At 35.9% G+C, this 21733-nt stretch overlaps 1 protein-coding gene across 1 annotated transcript in view; it reads left to right on the top strand.

Annotated features, from left to right (window-relative positions):
- Positions 1-21733, top strand: part of gas7b (growth arrest-specific 7b) — an 87017-nt gene that overhangs the window by 42108 nt on the left and 23176 nt on the right. Inside the window, exons 3-6 of the mRNA XM_059324092.1 lie at positions 9055-9132; positions 10469-10557; positions 16550-16603; positions 21530-21619. Of these exons, the coding sequence (XP_059180075.1) occupies positions 9055-9132; positions 10469-10557; positions 16550-16603; positions 21530-21619 (311 nt within the window). The remainder of the gene's footprint in view (positions 1-9054; positions 9133-10468; positions 10558-16549; positions 16604-21529; positions 21620-21733) is intronic.

Raw genomic sequence — 21733 nt, forward strand, 5'->3', positions numbered from 1 at the left:
ATTAGTGACCTGTCAATCAAAGTTAGCCACGCCCCAAATCATACGATTCTTTATCTTCTATTTTCTTCTAAATTATTTGTCTAAATAATTACCATTATTTACACTATTAACATCAGATTGTCTTGAAGAAGATTTTTTTACTAGTGATTGAGACCATAGTGTTGTCCTTAAAACATTTTCTGACGTAATAAACCAAGTGAGAAGTTTTCTCATTTTGCATTGAAATTAATGGACAGAAATGTTTTTGCAGCCAAACTTAGCGCCCCCTGGTGGAATTTTCGGTAGAATGCAGCTTAAGGCACTTCCTGGTTTGCCTCCCTACTCAGACCTGGAGGTTGCCGCCTGGCTATAACATGATTAATCTGTATTATCTCAGTAAGGTGGATCAAAACTGAGTGTATTTAGACTCTGAAACAGGTCATGGGTGATGGGGATGAATTCTTATCAAAGTAACTGAGGGCCAACATTTAAAAGATTAAATGTTTTCAGCCAAAATTAAAAATATCTCCTGAGATCCTCTTTACATTTCACCTTACATGTACTTTCTACTTTGAATCTGTCACTTTGCAGAAACATTCACTGCCTTTTTCAACTACTTTTTAAATAACCAGAATTTTTTTTAATTAAAAACAAATGAAGGAGCTTGTAGTTATGTGATAAGTAAGCTACTATTTCAGTAATGGAGTGAAACATACACTGGTGTCTGTAGGGCAGTGATGGTACCAGTGAGAGCCAGAGGGCGGACAACAGCATATAGTGCTAACAGTGCTTTGTTTCTGTCAACACAATCTCCACTCAGTGTCTCTCTGGACACACACAGCTGCACAGAGCAGCTTAATACCTCCTCTGTTCCTCCTCTGTCCTTGACTGAACTCAGTGTAAAACCTGACTGATGGTTGTAATAGACTGTCTTCTTGGTAACTCTTATGTACCTTTGACTTGAAGATATTCTGAAGCATGGGTCTCAAACTCGTGGCCCGCGGGCCAATTGCGGCCCTCGTGACGATATTTTGTGGCCCCCACCTTGATATGAAAGTTTAATGTGAGTTTTATATGAATGGCACTTTACCGTGTTGTGTGGAAGGTCTCTTTAATTATTTTTTTGGGTAATTTTGTGTCTTTTTTTAATAATTTTATGTCTTTTTTAAAATAATTTTGTGTCTTTTTTTGTAATTCTGTGTATTTTTGTCATTTTGTGTCTTTTTTAAAGTAATTTAGTGTTTTTTCAGTCATTTTGTGTCTTTTTTTGTAATTTTGTGTCTTTTTTTGGTCATTTTGTGTCTTTTTTGGTCATTTTGTTTCTTCTTTAAGTAATTTAGTTTTTTCTTTCATTTTGGGTCTGTTTTTGTAATTTTGTTTCTTTTTTGGTCATTTTGGGTCTTTTTTTAAGTAATTTTGTGTATTTTTTTTGTTATTTTGATACTGCCTCCAGCGGCCCCCAGGTAATTTGAGTTTGAGACCCCTGGTGTAGCAGTTTAGGTTCAGACAGAGCAGAGTTAAATAAGAGTGGATGAATCAACATAGTAAGCCATAGGAGCTTCTTCCCTTTAGCTTCACCAGCTCTCTGTTCCCTAAAAGTCTGTCTAGGTGGGATGGTAAAGGCCAACAGAGCCACTTTGTGTGTCAAAGTTAACCAAAGTTGAAAAAGTCCTTTGTTCCTTCTTTTTCATTAGTTCAGTGAGAGTAAATTATGATCTCATTTCTGGCCGGGCCTTGATCCTAAATCTCTTCCTACTAAATATGTGAACTTTGGTTGAATGACTGCTCCAAGATGGATTTTGTACTTTTGAAACTTTTTGAAACTTTCGATTGCCACGTGTTCATTGATCATTTGATAAATTCATTTGCATAGTTGATGATCCCCATTAACTGACATTTAACTCAGTTAGTCAGATAGTTTTATTTAACACTGGCAACAATCCAATTGTGCTGTTTTTATACTATTTGTTTTTCTGGCCTATGACAGTTATGAACATGCCTACAACCTTAAATGTTGCCCTGAGGAGCAAAGACATCACCATCGGAGCCCCTGTAAGCTTGTGCATTAAAACTGAGGTGACACTTGCGTCTTGATGAAGTGGATCAGCTGATTGATCTGCATTCATAAAGGCAAACACAGCTGATTTCCACGCTGATAGAATTAAAAACATAAAGTATCCCTATTCAATACAGCATAGCAGTACGATCAGAGCGACAGCCTTTTCAGAGCCATTTTCAGACCTTTTTGACCTTTGACCTTTAGACCAAACCGGTAAATGTCCTTTTTTATATCTATATAACGTTATATATAACTTTATTGACACGTTGCCGTGGATACGCATTGCTCTGCTTCTCTCCTGATGACGGCTCGCCTTGTTAGTGACCTGTCAATCAAAGGTAGCCCCGCCCCAAATCATACGATTCTTTATCATCTATTTTCTTCTAAATGGGGCCATTATTTACATTATTAACATCAGATTGTCTTGAAGAAGATTTTTTACTAGCAATTGAGACCATAGTGTTGTCCTAAAAAAATGTAAAAGGTAATAAATCAAGTGAGAAGTTTTCTCCTTTTGCATTGAAATTAATGGACAGAATTTTTTTGCAGCCAAACTTAGCGCCCCCTGCTGGAATTTTCAGTAGAATGCAGCTTAAGGCACTTCCTGGTTTGCCTCCTTGCTCAGACCCGGAGGTTGCCGCCTGGTTAGACCCCAGGATACTGAAATGCAAACTAAAACTTAGAGACAGAAAAGCATGCCATGGACTTTGATAAACCAGGATTGCAGCCACTTAGTAGTCACTTAAGAGTGTAACCAGCCTTTTATCCAAGATGCTCTTCATCATGTACGTCTGATCATGGTTCATGCTTGCAGTGGTCAAGTTGTGCCCATGAGAAGGAGCTCCACCCTGCCACAAGACCAGGGAAGCTGCTCCTCCTCTTTCCTCCTCTCCGTCTCTATAGATACATCAAATTAAATAGTAAATGTGTCAAAACATTTGAAACTAACCAGGCTCTGTTGTGTCTTCATGTGCCAGGGTTTGTCTTTAGAGTCATATTTCAAAGGGAAAATAAGTGATGTGCTGGAACAAAAGAGTCCACAATATGATACATTTTTCATAACTTGATGCAAAAAAACCCCAGCAGCATCTGTATCCTGCTCATAAACACTGTTACCGTGGCGTTGAAAACACACTCTGTGTTCTACAGGCCACCAACTGTTCCCAAACAAACCCATCTGATAGCATTTTTCCTCAAACTATTGCTATTTATAGCATCTCTACTATTTTTGCTGAGCCCCTTTGTTACGCTAAAGTTCAGCTCGATAAGATACAGTCCAGCATGTGTGTTTACGTGTGCGTTTGTGTTCCTGCGTCGCCATAGTAACAGGGCAGTGTGCGTGGGTGAGGGCTGCATGTCCTTGTGTCAGGCCTTGTTTTTCTAAGTTTCCCTTCCTGTGTTGCTGGGTGCAGTTGCACAGGGTGCTGTGGTTTGTACCAGCAGTCTCTGAAGACTCTATTCATCCCAGTCTGACCAGTCCCAGCACACACACTGTACATTTACAGCACACACACTGTACATTTACAGCACACACACTGTACATTTACAGCACACACACTGTACATTTACAGCACACACACTGTACATTTACAGCACACACACTGTACATTTACAGCACAAACACTGTACATTTACAGCACACACACTGTACATTTACAGCACACACACTGTACATTTACAGCACACACACTGTACATTTACAGCACACAGACTGATTCATGTTAGACCCTAAAAACTTTCAGATTTACTGATTTCTGTCTGCATTCACATTTACCCTGTAAATGCCTTTTTTGGGGACAAAATCACAACATTCAGAAGAGACATTTATGTTGCATATGCTCTGGTTTAAAGCTGTAGAAAGCATCACAGTCCTCTTGTCAACACAGCCAGAGAGCAGCCTGCCCACACATTTTGTGTCTTTTTTTGTAATTTTGTGTCTTTTTTTTTTGTAATTTTGTGTCTTTTTTTGTAATTTTGTGTCTTTTTTCTGTCATTTTGTGTCTTTTTTCTGTCATTTTGTGTCTTCTTTTGTAATTTTGTGTCTTTTTTGTGTCATTTCGTGTCTTTTTTAAATAATTTTTTGTCTTTTTTGAATAATTTTGTGTCTTTTTTAGTAATTTTGTGTCTTTTTTTGCCTTTTTTGGGGACAAAATCACTACATTCAGAAGAGACATTCATGTTTCATATGCTCTGGTTTAAAGCTGTATAAAGCAACACAGCCAGAGAGCAGCCTGCCCACACACTTTGAACAGTATGTCTGTAATTACAATCCCAATTCCCTAAAAGTTGGAAGCTGTCTAAAATGTAGATAAACAGTGTGATCATTTGATAAATCCTGTATGTTATGTTCATATGTTCAATTGAAAACTGTCCAAAGACAATATATTTATTTGTTCGAACCAAAGTTATTATAGTTAACGAAAACTAACGAAATAACGAAAACTAGAATTGAAAAAATATTTTCGTTAACTGAAATAAAAAATAAAAACGAGTTTTAAAAAAAAGATAACTGAAACTGTATTGTGAGGTTACAAAGCAAACTAAAACAAACTAAAATTATAGTGAAAATGTCCTTGGTTTTCGTTTTTGTCAACTTTTTTCATACGTAAACCTTTTTGGTTGATATGAAATCTATTTCATCTATCTGGTTTTATGACTTAATAAACTTATTGGGACCGAGATGGATCAGACAAAGGAAATAAAGGAACATTTATTGTGACCTTATTGAATCTCGCACCCAAAAAATACCCCATTACCAAAAAAACTAAAACTAACACTGAAACTAATAAAAACTAAACTAAAACTAAGCATTTTCCAAAAAAATAAAAACTGAACCAGAACCAGACTGAAGGCAGACAGGCAATTTTTTGAACATGCCTTTGTGACTTAAGCAAGTAATGGTAACACTTTATTTTGAAGTTGTCTACATAAGAGTCACACAAGCCTGTCAGAAACATGACATGACAAGTATCATGAGCATTAATGTCACTTCAAAGTGTCATTAATGTTCATGACACATCCCATGTCATGTTTATGACACGCTCATGTCACTCTTATGTAGACACCTTCAAAATAAAGTGTTACCAATATTAGTGTCAACAATAAAACACTGATAAACTAAACTGATAAGTAAACAATCTCCTTCTAGCTCTTCTTTGCTGGGTTCTTATCTGATGCCTATGAATGTGGCAAATTGTCAAAGAAGTGATGATCTTAAAGGGGTAACATCACATGATCTGATCAACTGAGGATATAGGAGATTTTACCATAGGTGGCTATGAGGAGGTGATTTAGGCAAAAACAACAACAATTTTGACAAAAAATGACTTATGTTATGGATTGCAGACAGTAAAATCCATACATTCCTGCAGCCTGTGACCCAGCCTTTATTTGTCTACTATCGTGACTCAGAAAGCACTGAACCCAAAAGCATGAATCAGAGTGTCCAAAAACAAAGTTTATTTCAAGCAGCAAAACAACTTATGCTACCTATACATCAGAAGATTTTGAAAAGATTTGGAAAAGACTCCTGGAAAACCAGCTCACATCTAAAGACAAGTGTTTAGAGTTTTTAGTCTCACACTGAGATTTTAGACAGACTGTCAATCTTGCAGGGTAACTATTTACTAGACTACAACTAGATTCTTTTAGCATTTTTTTCCAACCATGCAACTGAATTTGAATTGTGAGAACTGAATGTTCAATTCCAAACGAATAAATTAAATTTCAAATTACAATTCAGATTCAGTTTTTCAATGCAGTGATTCAAATTGAACAATACAAATTCAAATTATGTGATTCAAATTCAGTTTTTTAATGCAATTATTCCACTTAAGCAATTCAAATTCAAATATAAATAATTCAAATTCTGTTTCTGGTGGCACATATTTCAGCCACTGACTTGCTGCTACACTCTGTACAGTCTGAAACAGGGATATAAGCAGAATAAATATGGTTATGAATGACTTTGGTGAGTCAGAAAGCATTAATGTTCTGTAAAACAGCCTCATCCTTGATGCTACATACTGTCATTGATATCATGAATGCATATCATTAAGATCCAAGGCGGGCCTGAACAGGCCGGATAAACTATTGCACAAATGGTGAAGTGGGTAAATTGAGCTGAATTGGTTTCATATTGCACATTCAAGACAATTAAGGCAATTTAGAGTGATTGACAGCGTTTCAGACTTCAGCTCGTCTGTGACAAGGTGGCTGATAAGAATAGCTCCAGCTGCTTGTATCAGCAGCTGCCAAGTCTGATCCCTCACCTGCATAAAAACCTGTTTGACGGAAATGATCTGATCAATCTGCATTTCAAGAGCCAGTTGCCTAGAAACTCGACCTGTTCCACATCGTTTATGTGGAATTTCACACCACATACCTCAAGTCATTTAACTCTATGGAGTCTTGGGCTATTTTGTTCATTTTTTAATCCTTTTCATGTCTTTTCCTGTCTTTTTTGTGTTTATTTGAGTCATTTTGTGTCTGTTTTTGTGTCTTTTTTAGTTATTTTGTGTCTGTTTTGATCATTTTGTGTCTTTTTTTGGTTATTTTGTATCTTTTTTGGTCATTTTGTGTCTTTTTTTAGTGATTTTGTTTCTTTTTTTTAGTAATTTTGTGTCTTTTTTTGTAATTTTGTGTCTTCTGTGGGGTTTTTTGGTTCTTTTTTGGTCATTCTGTCTTATCATTTTTTGTCTTTTTTTGGTTATTTTGTATCTTTTTTGGTGATTTTGTGTCTTTTTTTTGTCAGTTTGTGTCTTCTGTGGGTTTTTTTGGTCATTCTGTTTTCATCATTTTGCGTCTATTTTTGGTTATTTTGTATCTTTTTTGGTCATTTTGTGTCTTTTTTTGTAATTTTGTGTCTTTTTATGTCTTTTTTGAGTCATTTTGTGTCTTTATTTGTCATTTTGTGTCTTTTTTAGTCCTTTAGTCCAACATAAAATGTGATTATGAATTTTTCTTTTTACTTTCATAACACTATCATGCTCAGTAAAGAATTAGAAATGTTGTAAATGTGAACAAAGGTTGCAAGCTTTTGTAGACTCCAGAGGGTTAAAACATTTTCGACTGAAAATAATAAAAGGACATGTGAAATTGACTTTGAGATTGACAGATAACTTAATTGTCATTTCAATTGAGTTTCCTCGTTTTCAATGTTGCAAACTGGATTTCATCAAGTGTCACATAAATAGATATTTTGTAATGGGATTTTCACTGATATCTCTTTGACATGGCACAATGACAACCCATTTCCAGAGATAAGTAGATTATGCTGTATTTTTCCCCTGCATTAATATCCTATATTTCTCTCAGTATTGATTTGTTTATGACAAGCTAATGGAGAGAAATTGAGGCATCTTGGGCCAGTGAGTAAAGGCTGAGCGCTGGTGTTGTGCATCAAACGTGAAGGCACAGCCTCTCTCCATAAGCCTGCATGCTGCCAGTTATTTCGTCCATGCGTGTCATTGGAGCTGATGGGCTTGGCTCACTTGTCTCCTCTGCTAAGCAACGCCACAAAGAGCCAAATGAAATAAGAGCTCTTTACATGTCTCTGCCTCTTCCTTCTGTGCTGACAGTGAAGGGCTCATTTAGCTCAGTGCTGTGGTTAGAATCACTCAAAGAGATATTAGGGTCTTTGTCGCTCATGCCAACATGGTCTCACAGGAATCCGTGAAATAGCCACGGATTTTAGTCATTTTGTGTCTTTTTTTTGTCATTTTGTGTCTTTTTTTTGTTATTTTGTATCTTTTTTGGTCATTTTGTGTCTTTTTTTAGTGATTTTGTGTCTTTTTGTGTCTTTTTTTAGTCATTTTGTGTCTTTTTTTGGTCTTTTTGTGTCTTTTTAAGTCCTTTAGTACAACATAAAATCTGATTTTGAATTTTTTTTTTACTTTCATAACACTATCATGCTCAGTAAAGAATTTGAAATGTTGCAAATGTGAACAAAGGTTGCAAGCTTTTTTAGACTCCAGAGGGTTAAAACATTTTTGACTGAAAATAATAAAAGGACATGTGAAATTGACTTTGAGATTGACAGATAACTTAATTGTCATTTGCTTAACTCAAAATCCGTGGAATAGCCACGGAATCACTCAGATTTCCGTGAAACTGACACGGATTTCGCTACAATGCAAGTTAATGACAGTCATATCCCGTGGCTATTCCACCATACAAAGTGATTATGTACATTCACTGAGTGAATATTTAGAAAATAAAACATATATTGCTCGCTAGAAATGTGATCAAAATCCATTTTTATGCAGAAACTAAGTCAAAATATTGATTTATTATTTATTATTTTTCACCTTGAAAGTCACGTGACTTGGAACAAACCAAGAGGAAAAAACATCCATGCAATAGCCACGGGATATGACTGTCATTAACTTGCATTGTAGCAAAATCCGTGTCAGTTTCACGGTCAGTGTTGCTGCCACAAGGTTCCCAGCTGACTGACTCATGCTCACTTATTGCGGCAGCAAAATACAATATGGCAGTGCCTTGATGACGTCAGTCAAGTTTCATTCCATATATTCAAGGTTCATTCCATATATTCAAAGTTTCATTCCATATATTCAATAATTCATTCAATATATTCAAGGTTCATTCCATATATTCAAGAATTCATTCAATATATTCAAGGTTCATTCCATATATTCAAGAATTCATTCAATATATTCAAAGATTAATTTCCTGAACGGCATGCCATAATATATATATATATATATATATATCTATCTATCTATATATATATATATATATATATATATATATTTATATATATAATAAGGCCAGTATAATAATAGTACCATATCAAAGTATATGGTAATAATAGTAATGGCAGCAACAGTATATTATATATATATATATAGTAGTATTAGAATAATAATAATAACATAGCAATGTGTCATATATTTTGCCTGTGCAGATTGTGCATACATACATAACACAATATATAATATGTAAACATATTAGTGCTCTCCTAATGCCGTTTTCCTTCCTTCTCCTCAACACAGAGACAACATGGGAGAGACCGTCCAGCGTTCCTGGGACCCCCAAGACCTCCCACCGACACAAGAACTCCCTGCCCACAGGTACAAATCTTTCTCTCTCCTTATGAACTCTCCGTTACGTCAACTGTCTCAGTTCTCGTGTCCCGGGGCTGAACTAAAATTCCACAGTGACACAAAGCACCCGCTCATGTACACCAAACACACTTCCTGTGACTAATTTGTAGCCTTTAACTACAGAAATAAAGCCTTGTGTGTCTGTCTTTAGGTCCTGCTCTAGAGCAGCGGTATGGTTTGTGAGAGGTCAAAGGTCAGATTACATTAGAAGAGTTTAGGAATATCAATACTGCCCTACAAAGCCTAACTGCATTAACTACATTTATGGTCAAAATTGAGTTATGTCTAAAAATGAACTCCTTGACGTCTGTTTCATCTTGTGACAAAGTTTTAGATTTCAGTTTTGCTTTATTTCAGATAAATAATTATATAAAAACCACAAAATCCAACAGTAATTGCACTTATCATAGTCTGCTATGGATATATATATATATATACTAATTTAAACATAAAGATAATAGAAATTATAAGTTTATTTGACAGGGAAATTATTTTCTAGATAGTGATGAAGTAAAAAAGTGAGATAAAATTATATTAAGACTAAAATATAGCATTTCTTTATAATATTAAGTCTCCACTCTGTTTTTGCATTACTATTAGAACCTTTTCCTGCATTGCATTACCTACGTTTTTGGGGTCAAAAGTCAAATAAATCATCATTTTTGAGTATAAAAATGACATCATCGATACATGTAGAGATAAGTGTCATATCAGTTATCTACCTATAACTAATATGGCTGATCAGTGAAAAACATTAAAAATCTTTAAAGCAGTTTTTCCTCAGTTTTACCTTATGTGTAGTGTCTGCAGTTAGACTTTGTAGGGCAGAATAGTAGTGATAATATTAATCAAATGTTTTAACCTGAAATGGGTCAAATGTGACACAATAATTAATATGTGTTATAAAATACTGAAGTGGGGAACATTGATACACTTCTTTGTCATTTACAATTACCTACATACATTGTAAGTTCTTTACTATCAAAGACTGATTACGTTTTAATGGTGCAACCAAGTTTTGTAAGTTTGAAACTTTGCTGCAGTTACTAAGAATTTAGGAAGGACATTGCACAACTTAGAGAATAGACTTGTGTATAGCTCGTGTTGCACAATCCAGATCTTTGTTTTATCTGTTTGCCCCATTAAAGACATTTTTCTAGGTACAAAACGAAAGCACAGTTCAGAAGGGTTTGTCTTGGTTTGACTCATAAACGTCAGTTCTCAGCCCAATCCTCAGAAAGCAAAGAACTAATGGATTGTCTCTCTGTCTTGATCTCTCCCTCTTTCTCTTATTTCTCTCCAGTGAATGGATTTCATTCAGGTGGTAGTCCCTTGCATCATGTGGAACATTCACACAACAGTCTGGTTAGAAAGAGCAGTACAGAGCCACAGGTAAATCTTTCTGACTACTGCAGTGGAAACCATGTGTGGAGTGGACACGGACTCACTGACAGAATCATACGACTTCCTTTTTTACATCCGTGTCAGTTTTCATGCACAGAACATGTTACCTGCACTTTACAGACTTAGAGAAATCTCACAGGACAATCAGACAGAGGGAACAACTTTCGGTAACACTTTAGATTAAGGAACACATATTCTCTTTCTTATGAGAATATCTCTCCACTACATATAGAATATATGTTATGTGGAGAGATATTCTCAGAGAGTATATATTAGAGTTACCTTTTAACCCAACGACATTCTCTATACTCAGAGAACCAGGGTTACCTTTTAACCCAACGATATTCTCTATACTCAGAGAACCAGGGTTACCTTGTAACCCAACGACATTCTCTATACTCAGAGAACCAGGGTTACCTTGTAACCCAACGTTCAACATTTATTAGTTGCTTATTAACATGCAAATAAGTAACATATTGGCTCTTAATTAGTCATTATTAAGTAGTTATTAATGTCTTATTCTGCATGGCCTTATTATACAACCAGTAAGACATTAACTAAGAGTTTTCCCTCAATAACCTCAGAATTATTGCTTATTAGTGGTAAGTAAGGAAGTTGTTGTATATGAGTTATGATCTTAATATGCTTTACTTTGTATGGACTTTATAAGTCTCTATATAGCGGTGAACGAAACCATGGAAACGGCCAATAGCCACCTTCTCCAGACCTTTGACGTGACTGGTGGCTCCGTTTGGATGACTGGATGAGGATTGGTAGATTATAATGTCAATCATTACTCAATAAAGTGGGTCACTTTGCGCCAATGTTAGTCTACCAGTGAGCCACTTTGTAGAGTAATGATGTCTATAATGATGCCATAATGTCTTACTGGTTGTATAATAAGGCCATGCAGAATAATACATTAATAACTACTTAATAATGACTAATTAAGAGCCAATATGTTACATATTTGCATGCTAATAAGCAACTAATTAATGTTGAATATGTGTTCCCTAATCTGAAGTGTGACCTAACTTTCATATCAATTAAAAGAGAAGGAGGGAGAGAGAGAGAGCTTCACAGAAGTCTCTGACCTGGTTATGTGTCATTTGGCTCACAGTGCTTCCTGTTTACAGGATATATTAATGAAGTGCTGAATCCACTGTCAACAGATAAGAAAGTATCTTTCATATTCCTTAATCATCGCCGGTAAAACAGAGGATTAATGTTCCATTAGTTAGACTTATTAACATTGCAGCTCACACAGAGAGTCCGGCGGCTAATGGTAGATAGATAGAACTTTAATGATGTGTTCAAGGTCTGCACAAATGTCAGAATTTTCGAAGTAGTTCCGAGCTACAAGTTCCGACTTTCAGTGTAAATTGAACACACCATAAGGGAAGAACGTGTTAGACCCGCCTTCAAAATCAAAACAAACACATGTAACTTTCAAAATAAGAGCACATGGATGTGTTAGCAGAGTCCACCACAGAATTTACAAGACAACTGTCAAATTATGATGTCTTAAATAAAACATAGAAGAACCCTTATTCTCCTTTACAATAATTTATAAAAAATATGCAATGATTAAGATGGAATAGTGGCTTTAGAATGTGCGAGAGGCACCAAATTTAGGCTTTTAGGGCAAAAATGTATCCAGGGGAGCATGCTCTGCTTTGTTTGGGTCTCCTCATCATAGTCTCAGAAACTCCTGTGGGAAACGCTGGTTACGGATTGGACAGACAAGAATTTGCCCAGCAGTATGTTCAGGGTAATGAAAGGAGGAGAGATGTTTTTGGGTCCTGCTTCAAGTCAGTAAATTTGTTTGATTGCACTGGGAACTTCATGTACAAACTTCTTTTTATTCATGCTGTTGTTGTTTACACTACAGTTCATTTAAAATGTTTAAATAAAACAAATTTTGCTTAAGGCATGGAGTGGAAAAATAACTAATTTAGTTGAAATTATTTGCTGACAGCTTCGCCCATCAATCCCATCTGCGCCCCTGCAATCAGATTCTGTAAATCTAAAGCACTGATCCAGAAAAAAATGAATGAAATAATGTTCTATCTATTCCCAACCTGTTGTACAAACATAACGCCATAACTATGTTATTAACTACTATTGTTGTTATTGATGTAGTTTTCAGTAAACTGAGGACGACAACAGGTTATGGATTCACAGGGTGCAGATTATTACTATTTTTGATAGACAACAGACTGTATGTAGACAGTATTTATTGGCTAACTACTGAACTATTTGGAGACAAACATGGCAACAACCAGCAGAATGACCGCTCCGTGATTCGCTCTGATTGGTGATTTAATGCATGAACACTGTAAATGACAGCACAGCAACACTTCAGGCCAGCTGATATTACTCACTAGTCTAACATGGAAAAGTCCGGGTCAGCATTTGTTTGCAGATTTTATTTTGGGAAGTTTTTGGGAAGTATTTCGTAACACCTTCTTTGGCCATTTCGCCTCTGCCATAATGTCTATACTGCCCTACAAAGACTAACTGCAGTAATTAAATTTTTGGTCAAAAATTAGTTATAGCTAAACATGAACTACTTGATGTCTGCTTTATCTTGTGACAAAGTTTTAGATTTTAATTTTGGTTTATTTCAGGGAAATAATGATATAAAAATTGCAGTAACTATAAAATCCAGCTCAAAACCAAAGCAGACTGTGATTACAGTGTAGGCTTGTATTTCTTCATTGTGTTGAATAGTGAAGACAAGACTAATAGAAATTATAAGTTTTGATAGGGAAATTATTATCTAGATAGTGATTATTTGTAATTAAAATAAAAAAAGTGATGCAATTATATTAAGAATAAAATATAACATTAATCAGGTCAGAGGTCAAAGGTCAGATTACATTAGAAAAAATTAGGAAAAGTCTAACTGCAGTAAATACTTTTTTGGTCAAAATTAAGTTATAGCTAAACATGAACCTCTTGATGTCTGTTTTATCTTGTGACAAAGTTTTAGATTTCAGTTTTGCTTTATTTCAGAGAAATAATAAAATAAATCATATACTATATAAAATATATACTAATTTAAACATAAAAATAATAGAAATTATAAGTTTATTTGACAGGGAAATTATTGTCTAGATAGTGATGAAGTAAAAAGGTGAGATAAAATTATATTAAGACTAAAATATAACATTTCTTTATAATATTAAGTCTAAAATACACACATCTTTGAATAGAGTTCTTAAACACTTTTAAATACACTGATAACAAAATCATTTTTATTCACTGAAAACAAAATATAAAAGCTGAAAGAAGACAACAACATTACTATTAGAACATTTTACAGCAATGCAAAACTAGAGTGCAGTAACTACATTTTTGGGGTCAAAGGTCAAATAAATCGTCATGATTTTTGTGCATAAAAATTACATCATCAGTTCATGTAGAAATAAGTGTCATATCACTTATCTACCTATAACACATTTGGCTGGCCAGTTAAAAATGTTAAAAAACTTTAAAGCAGTTTTTCTCAGTTTGACCCTTTGTGTAGTTACTGCAGTTAGACTTTGTAGGGCAGTGTTGCTATTCTCATTATTCGTCATATTTGTATATTCATTTCTAATATTGCTATGATTATTAGTCATATACACCACTGAAGCGTTAGTGCTATTATTGTGGCTGCTGTGTGTCTCTGTCTCTTCCCTCAGCCTCCTTCCTCACATTTTATCTGTTGTAATTTCATTATGTTGATCTGTTCTGTACAAACAACACATGTGGGAGGGGGATCCCTCCTCTGTTTCCTTCAATATTTTATCCCTGTTGATGTTTTTTTAAGGCGAGACAGTACAGGCAAAAGCATCGCTTCTGAGGTTTTAGGCTACTTTCATCCCATTAGATCCAAAACAAACATTTAGGTGTATATGTTACTATAATTTGTAGATTTCTCCTAAATTCAATAAAAGTCACCTAACCTCATCATCTGCACAATATTATGGATTTTAGATGTTCTGTATTGTTGTTGCTATGGATTTGATTCCATATTTAGCCCTCAAATATTAATTTCCATTAAGAATTTATGAAATCTTTAAAGGCTGTTTTTCTCATGCTCTGAACCATAAATCTCAACTGCAGCTCCACTTACAGTCACCAGACTCACCAGTTTTATTCGTAATATATTCTGAAGGTTTTTACAGACGGGGTTGTCTGTTTATCATTCATACCCTGATTTATACAACAGTAGTGCAGGGCCTGTAAGAAGTATGTATTCGTATAGTGGGAGATTAAGTACCCAGCGATAGTGTTAGCTAAAGCTATCTTTCCGTCTGTATCATGCTTAGCTGTCAGTTAATAAAGTTTTGTTTTTGCTGTTTTCAATGGATCAAACTGATGCAGAAGAAAGGGCTTAAATCTCCGCTTAGCATGCTAATCATGAGATAGCACATTACGCAGTATGCTGCACTAAAAGTACATTAACATGAACCCAATTAGCTGATATACTATATTGCATGTAAATATCTCATATCAAATGATTATGGGCATTGCGCTAAGCAACATGAATGTCATCCCTGAATTACATAGTAATGCAACATAAGAAGTGAATAAAGCTAAATCTCCGCTTAGCATGCTAATCACGCAACAACAACGTCTGCAACTCCATAAAACTCTTACTTTTCATAAGGTACCACACCATCCAGCACATAGACATTGAATATTGATATTCGCTGTAAACTATTCGAATATTATTGGAAAATCAAACCTTGTAGCGCACTTTAAAACTCCTAAAGATAGGTAGGCTAAATAGACCCTAAAAGGGACGGAGCTCCCCTAAAAGGCGTCCGATTGGAAACAGTGCAATGCTGCAACACGTCCTACGTAAATAATGATATTTTGAAAAATGAATTCAAAAACGGAGGATGCACACCTTCGTACCATGCGCAAGCCATATATGAAATCTTCTTGTTTCTTGCTTTTATAGATAGATATGGTTCCTAAAAACATGACGAAAATGTATTTTATATGGCTTTTGACAGTATTTTCTGATTTATTAAATGATAAAAGGAGATATCCCAATATCCTTTTGTAAAAAACAAACAAACTACTGAATCTAATATATCAATAAAATGAAATAATAACTTTGAAATTGGCTTTCTCCAATGTTCAGTTTTCTGACGTGACATCATATGCAAATTAGCGCTTATTTAATGAGTTCATATTTAAACATTTCAGAAAACTTGTTATGCCAAAAAATATTGTGTTAATAAACATAATCTTAGCAAACTGGGGAAGTTCCAATTGAATTGATGTACTGTCTCCACTATTCAGATGTGTCTCTTCATTAATGGAGAAGCTGATGGCACTGAGAGCAGATTAATCCCTCCCACAGTATCAGCTCCCTTAATCATAATTAAGCAGGCAGTCAGGGTGCAGTTATACAGGATCCACCCACCACTTATTCACTCACTCAGTCTCCTCATGGCTCTCCTCTGCTGCCTCTTGCACTTGTGCACACACACACACACACACACACACCTAGTCATTAAAAAAAAAAAAAAACACATAAAAGCACTTTTGCCACCGAGTATTCAAGGTTCTGTTCTCTTTTCTAACTCTAATTTTCTTTTTTAGAATTTATTCATCCCTCCCATACTGCCTCACTCTGTTGGTTCAATTGGGATGCTGGAAATTACTCTATTTTAAGCTTACGTGTTAAAAAAAAACACACACACACACACATTTACACACAAAGACAGAGAGCGGCAACCATGCTATGCTTTGCTCTGCAGAACTATCGTCCCCACACACACACACACACACACACACACACACACACACACCAGCAGCAGCAGGAGCAGCAGAGAGAGAGCAGCAGACAGACGATAACAGCACTCGCCAGGAAAACAACTGTGTTTGTGTGCGTGCGACTGACAGTGTTTGTATGTTGAGCATGTCTGACATGGAGGACGGAGGTTTTGACGGAGCATCCTTCTTTTCTCCACAGAGCCCGGGATCAACGTCACCCAACAGGAAACACAACAAGGAGACCACGTTCACGGTGAGTGGGGAAACTAATGGGAGCTGTAAACTAACCATGAACTCAGCCTGGCTCGCTACAGTAGCCCTGAAGGACCACATTTAATACCTCTAAAGAAGAGCTTCAGTACCCCCCAAGTAAGGAAAATGTCCTTTTATGGACTGCTAATTGCTCAGGTGGGATTTATTTTTTCTAACACATATGTGCTGCTTCTGCACATTAGTATTAGTATACAATATACACAGTATATCTTGCCTATATAATAGTTTTAAAAAAAATGTTTTATTCTTTATTCACTTCTGAGAGTGAAAGTGTTTAGCGTACAAATACACGGTGACATCATCCTGTTCAGAGTATTCCTGCTCTCAGTCAGTGGGTCACATCCTGTAAATAGCAGAAATGCTACTGTGTGATACTGGATTTATTTTTCACTTTTACTTTCTCTCAGATTTCATTTCTTACTGTACCTGTTCACATTGATCCCGCCTCCAACAGTCTTAACGCCTCTGTTAGTACCTCTGAAGAGTCAGAATCTCTTGGTCCGCCCATCACGCCTCTGGGATGTTCAGACTGAGGACGAAACTTCACAGAGGCGTAAATATCAGGGCTTGAAACGGCGTTCTGTAAAGGGATATTTAGGGTCCCATCCACTAGGGATGTGCCGTATCGTTCACGTTTATACCGGTATATTTTTTTTATGGGTAAAAAAATGCATGATATTGGCAACATTCCTACTTCTCGACGTAGTGGCGTAAGGATTTCCCATTAATTACCTACTGTGGCGACTCCAGAGTCTCATGTGCTGCGTTAATGTCATATTTCAAGCTACTGAAAGTATATCTACACTTTTCATAATATAAAGTTATGCCTACCAGTCTGTATCAGTCTCATCCCCACATCATCTCTCCGTGTGAATTTCAGTGTAAATTTAGCACACCTTAAGCATACCGTAACATTAAGAACGTGTTAGACCGGCCTTCAAAATATAAGCAACCACATGTAGCTTTCAAAATAAGAGCACATGGATGTGTTAGCAGAGTCCACCACAGAATTTACAAGAAGATAATAAGATGCCTTAAATAAAACATACTAGAACCCTTATTCTCCTTTACAATAATTAATTAAATATGCAATGAATAAGACCAGTGTATATGATGGAATAGTGGCATTAAAATATGTGAGAGGCACCAAATTTGGGCTTTTATGAAAAAAAATTCACCAGGGGGAAATGCCCCCAGACCCCCCTAGCAGCTATTTCAACATTGTCTGGCTGCTCCATGTCCTAGTGGAAAACCCTGTTGTAGGAAAATATGTGATGTACGTTATTTGTGTGGCCAACACAAGAAAGGAATTGGACCTGGTACCAGAAACACACCTTGCACTTGAGTCCAAAAAAATTGTGAATTTTAAGGAAAAAGCAGAACAACTGTGCTCGAGTCTGTAATCTGTACAGCGAAAATCAGCGCGGCCTGCAGTTCTTCCTCCGTCACTGTTTTGAATTCTGCCGCTGCAGTTGCTGATTGTACACATCCTGCCGCTGCTCTGTTACACAGCTACCATCTCCTCTTACTTCGTTACGCAATGCCAGATTGCAATGTGAATTCACAAACTGGCGACACCAATATTATGCCATCGAGGAATCAGTATAAAAAAGTCCTAAGGGGAGATTCAATTCTGATGCATTCAAGTGGACATTCGACTCTGACATTATATTGTGAATACTCTGTTTTGACATGTCATAGTTTGTGTCTAGTTTTTATTTATTTGCCTTTTATTATTATCTTTATTATTATTTGTGTATGTATGTTATTTGTTACTCTGAAAATTGACAATAAAAATATTTTAAATAAAAAAAAAAGGTCCTAAGGTGAAGTGACAGCAGCAGTGGCGGTTCTAGACCAGTTTTACTGTGTACACATTAAAAAACGGCAAAGATGATATTTAAGTATTCAAACCCTTTATTTTAGCTTATTTAAAAAAACTAATTTAAATTTATTTGGAAGATACAAATACATTGATTGAGACGATGAGACTTACCAAAAATAATAACTATTTTTGTACGACAATGACATTTCTCATTTTTTCTTCACAATTACTTTTTTTTATTTTGAAAGTGCAGTACAGTGAGAATGATCTTTTTTATATATATTTACACAAGCTTTTATTGCACAATTAAACTATTATACAATGTACACATGCTGGGTTCCTTTTGTGTACAATGAGATATTGTTTGCACAAAAAATAGGTAAAATTGTTCCGTCGTTCATCGTTATAAATTGATCATTTTATTATTAATTTGACACAGGGGCCACAGCAGGGGCCAAGGGCTTCTTCACAGGGGCAGTGGCCCCTGGAGGCCCCTGTGTAGAACCGCCATTGGACAGCAGAGCTTGTTGCACCACTTTTGCAGAAACGCAATATGAAAGGGACTTTTAGCCATCTGACGTTAACTCTGAGTTGGTCGGAAACTTTGACTCTTTAGGCCTGATGTGCCATATATGGTTAGGCATCGATTTTTCAGAGGAGGGGCTTAGTTGCTAGGCAATTGATTGAGGTTACCAAAGGAACACAAACAACTAGGTGTGGAGACTATTGGAAGTAGCCTTCATCTTCACAAAAAGAGGTGGGGGGACCTCAGCAGGGATTAAATAGGAAGTAACTCCCTCAAACTAATTATAAGCTTCGGACGCCAAGATACTGTAGAATTAAAGGCCTTTTTCTTCATCCTGCATTTCCATATTGGCTCTGGAAAAGTCATCAGTAGCAGAGTTTTTTCGATTCTCTCTGAATGGCCAGACGTTGGCATTAGATAAGGTGCTCTCTGAGGTTTGTGAAAGAGAAACAGTGCATCCTTGCTGCAGGCTGTTTTTACTCCTTCAGGTTCATTGGAATGAATGTGAGAGAGGATAGAGATCCATTTGTTTGCTGGGAGTCTCTTTGTATCTTTATTCTGACCGCATGGCTTTCAATTTGTTTTCTTTATGAGACGGTTGGTTTATTTCCTTTCCTTTTCTTTTCCTTCCTTGTTTCTTTTTCTGTCAGGAAAAAAAAACAGCTGAAGAATCTGCAGAGCAAGTTCTGCATTTAAGTTTCCTTGTGCGTTGGTATCCAAAGCAGCTGTGATTTGCTTATTTTTTGTTTTGATTTTGTCATTATGCTGTGGAAAAGTATCTCATTAAGCTCAGATTGGCCTCTACCTTTCCCCCCAACCCAGAGGTTTTAAATGCACCAAGTCCCTGTACTAGAGTGACATGCACTATGAACAGTGACCTCTCATTAACAGCTGACACTATTAGCTGCAGTGTTGTCAATCAAAGTAGAAGTTGAGTGTTAGAAAGTTGATTGATGAAATCCAAAAAGCTGAGAACCACAAAGGCCCTTCATTGACAAGTGTCCCCAAGGACAGACCAGGTGGAGGAAAGTCAATCAACAATGCTGTCTTTTTTTGTCTGGTTTGTTCCGGAGCTGCTGAGATGAGAGTGTTGCCAAAGCAACAGAGTGCAGACTACCTTGAATAACAGAGGAGCAATGTGTGTGTGTGTGTGTGTGTGTGTGTGTGTGTGTGAGTATTTAAATGTCTGTCAACAGACAGAGCAATAATAGTTTGGGGTTTAAACGGTACGATATCATATCCCATTTAACCACAACCTGTTACATTTACATATAGTATAATTCCTTTTTCTGTCCAAATGAAAATAAGAACAAACAAAAACAGTGCCCCCTTTTCCTTTTTTCATTTTAAACCAAAAACGGAAAAACGGATTTTGCTATCAGCATCAAAAAACGAAATAACCAAAAAAACAAAATGAAATAACGGCCATTATTTGGTTTTTGCAAATTCCTTTTTTCATTTTTTCGTTTCTCATTTATTGATATGATGTCGGACACATTGGAAGCGGGAAAATAACAGTCCCGTCAAAATAAAAGTTGCTTATTAATAAGTACTTATTATCAAGCATAATCCTATAACCTATTTTCGTTTGGACAGAAAAAGGAATTATATTATGGCACCCGGACCATTTACCATTATATTTCTGGGCCTTTTTTAATAAAATAAATAAAATAATAAAAATAGACCTTCTGTTTACAATAAAGTGCCACATTGCCTTTAAATGCAACTGTTTTTTTATGAGTTAAGTTAAACCTTTGATGCACAACATATTGACACCCATTCTAATGTACAACATGGGTCAAAAATAACCTGCATTCATTTGCCATGTTATTAATGCTGCTGTGTTTTTCTCTATCTTTTGATATCAACTTATTTTATGATTGAAGTATCCAAGTATCCTTTAAATATCTTGTTTTTGATAACAACAGATCATTATTTCCATTTTGCTTCTCATACTTTATGAAGAAAAATAGTTTTTGTATCATTACATAGCTAACTACTTGGCTAGTAGGCAAGTAGCTTGCTAAGCTAACTACATAGCCAAGAAGTTAGCTAAATAGTTAGCTTAGCAAGCTACTTAGCTAAAAAATGGATATGGGTCATTCTTGACCCATGTTGTGCATTAGAACAGTTGTGACACAAAAATGGATTTTATTAAAAAATTAATAAAGGAAAACATAAAAATTAGGAAAAACAAACTATTTGAGGAACACCTGGAATACTGAATGATGAAAATAATTTATTGCAAAGATATAGAACATAAAAACTCTGTCGGGTCACTTTAGACCCATGTTGTGCATCAAAGGGTTAAACAGGCTGTGATGATCTTTCAATTATGAACATAAACCATTCCCAAGATAGAAACAAAACAGGAAAATTGTCAAAATAAAAGCGTATATTAAAGATGGGGATATGCATTGATGTTTGGGCATTACATGAATGCAGTTGGATCGTCACAGATGAATCGATATATCGATACAGTTCAGTGGCAATCAGAGCAAAGTTGTCATGATAGAATAAACTAACCTCTCACTCTCTGTCTCTCCTTTTCTCAGATGAACTGTGTGACGTTCCCGACTCTTTCATGCATGCCGGAGCAGCAGTTGCTGAAACCAAACGAATGGAGCTACTGTGACTACTTCTGGGTAAATTCACCTCAGCATTTAAAAGGCTGCACAAAGACAAGTTGCTTAGCACTAGTGATGGGACAACGAAGCTTTTTGAAGCATTTGCTTTATTTACGGAACCCAAGAGATGGC

Source organism: Centropristis striata, chromosome 21, assembly GCF_030273125.1.
Source record: "Centropristis striata isolate RG_2023a ecotype Rhode Island chromosome 21, C.striata_1.0, whole genome shotgun sequence".
Classification (NCBI taxonomy): domain Eukaryota; kingdom Metazoa; phylum Chordata; class Actinopteri; order Perciformes; family Serranidae; genus Centropristis; species Centropristis striata.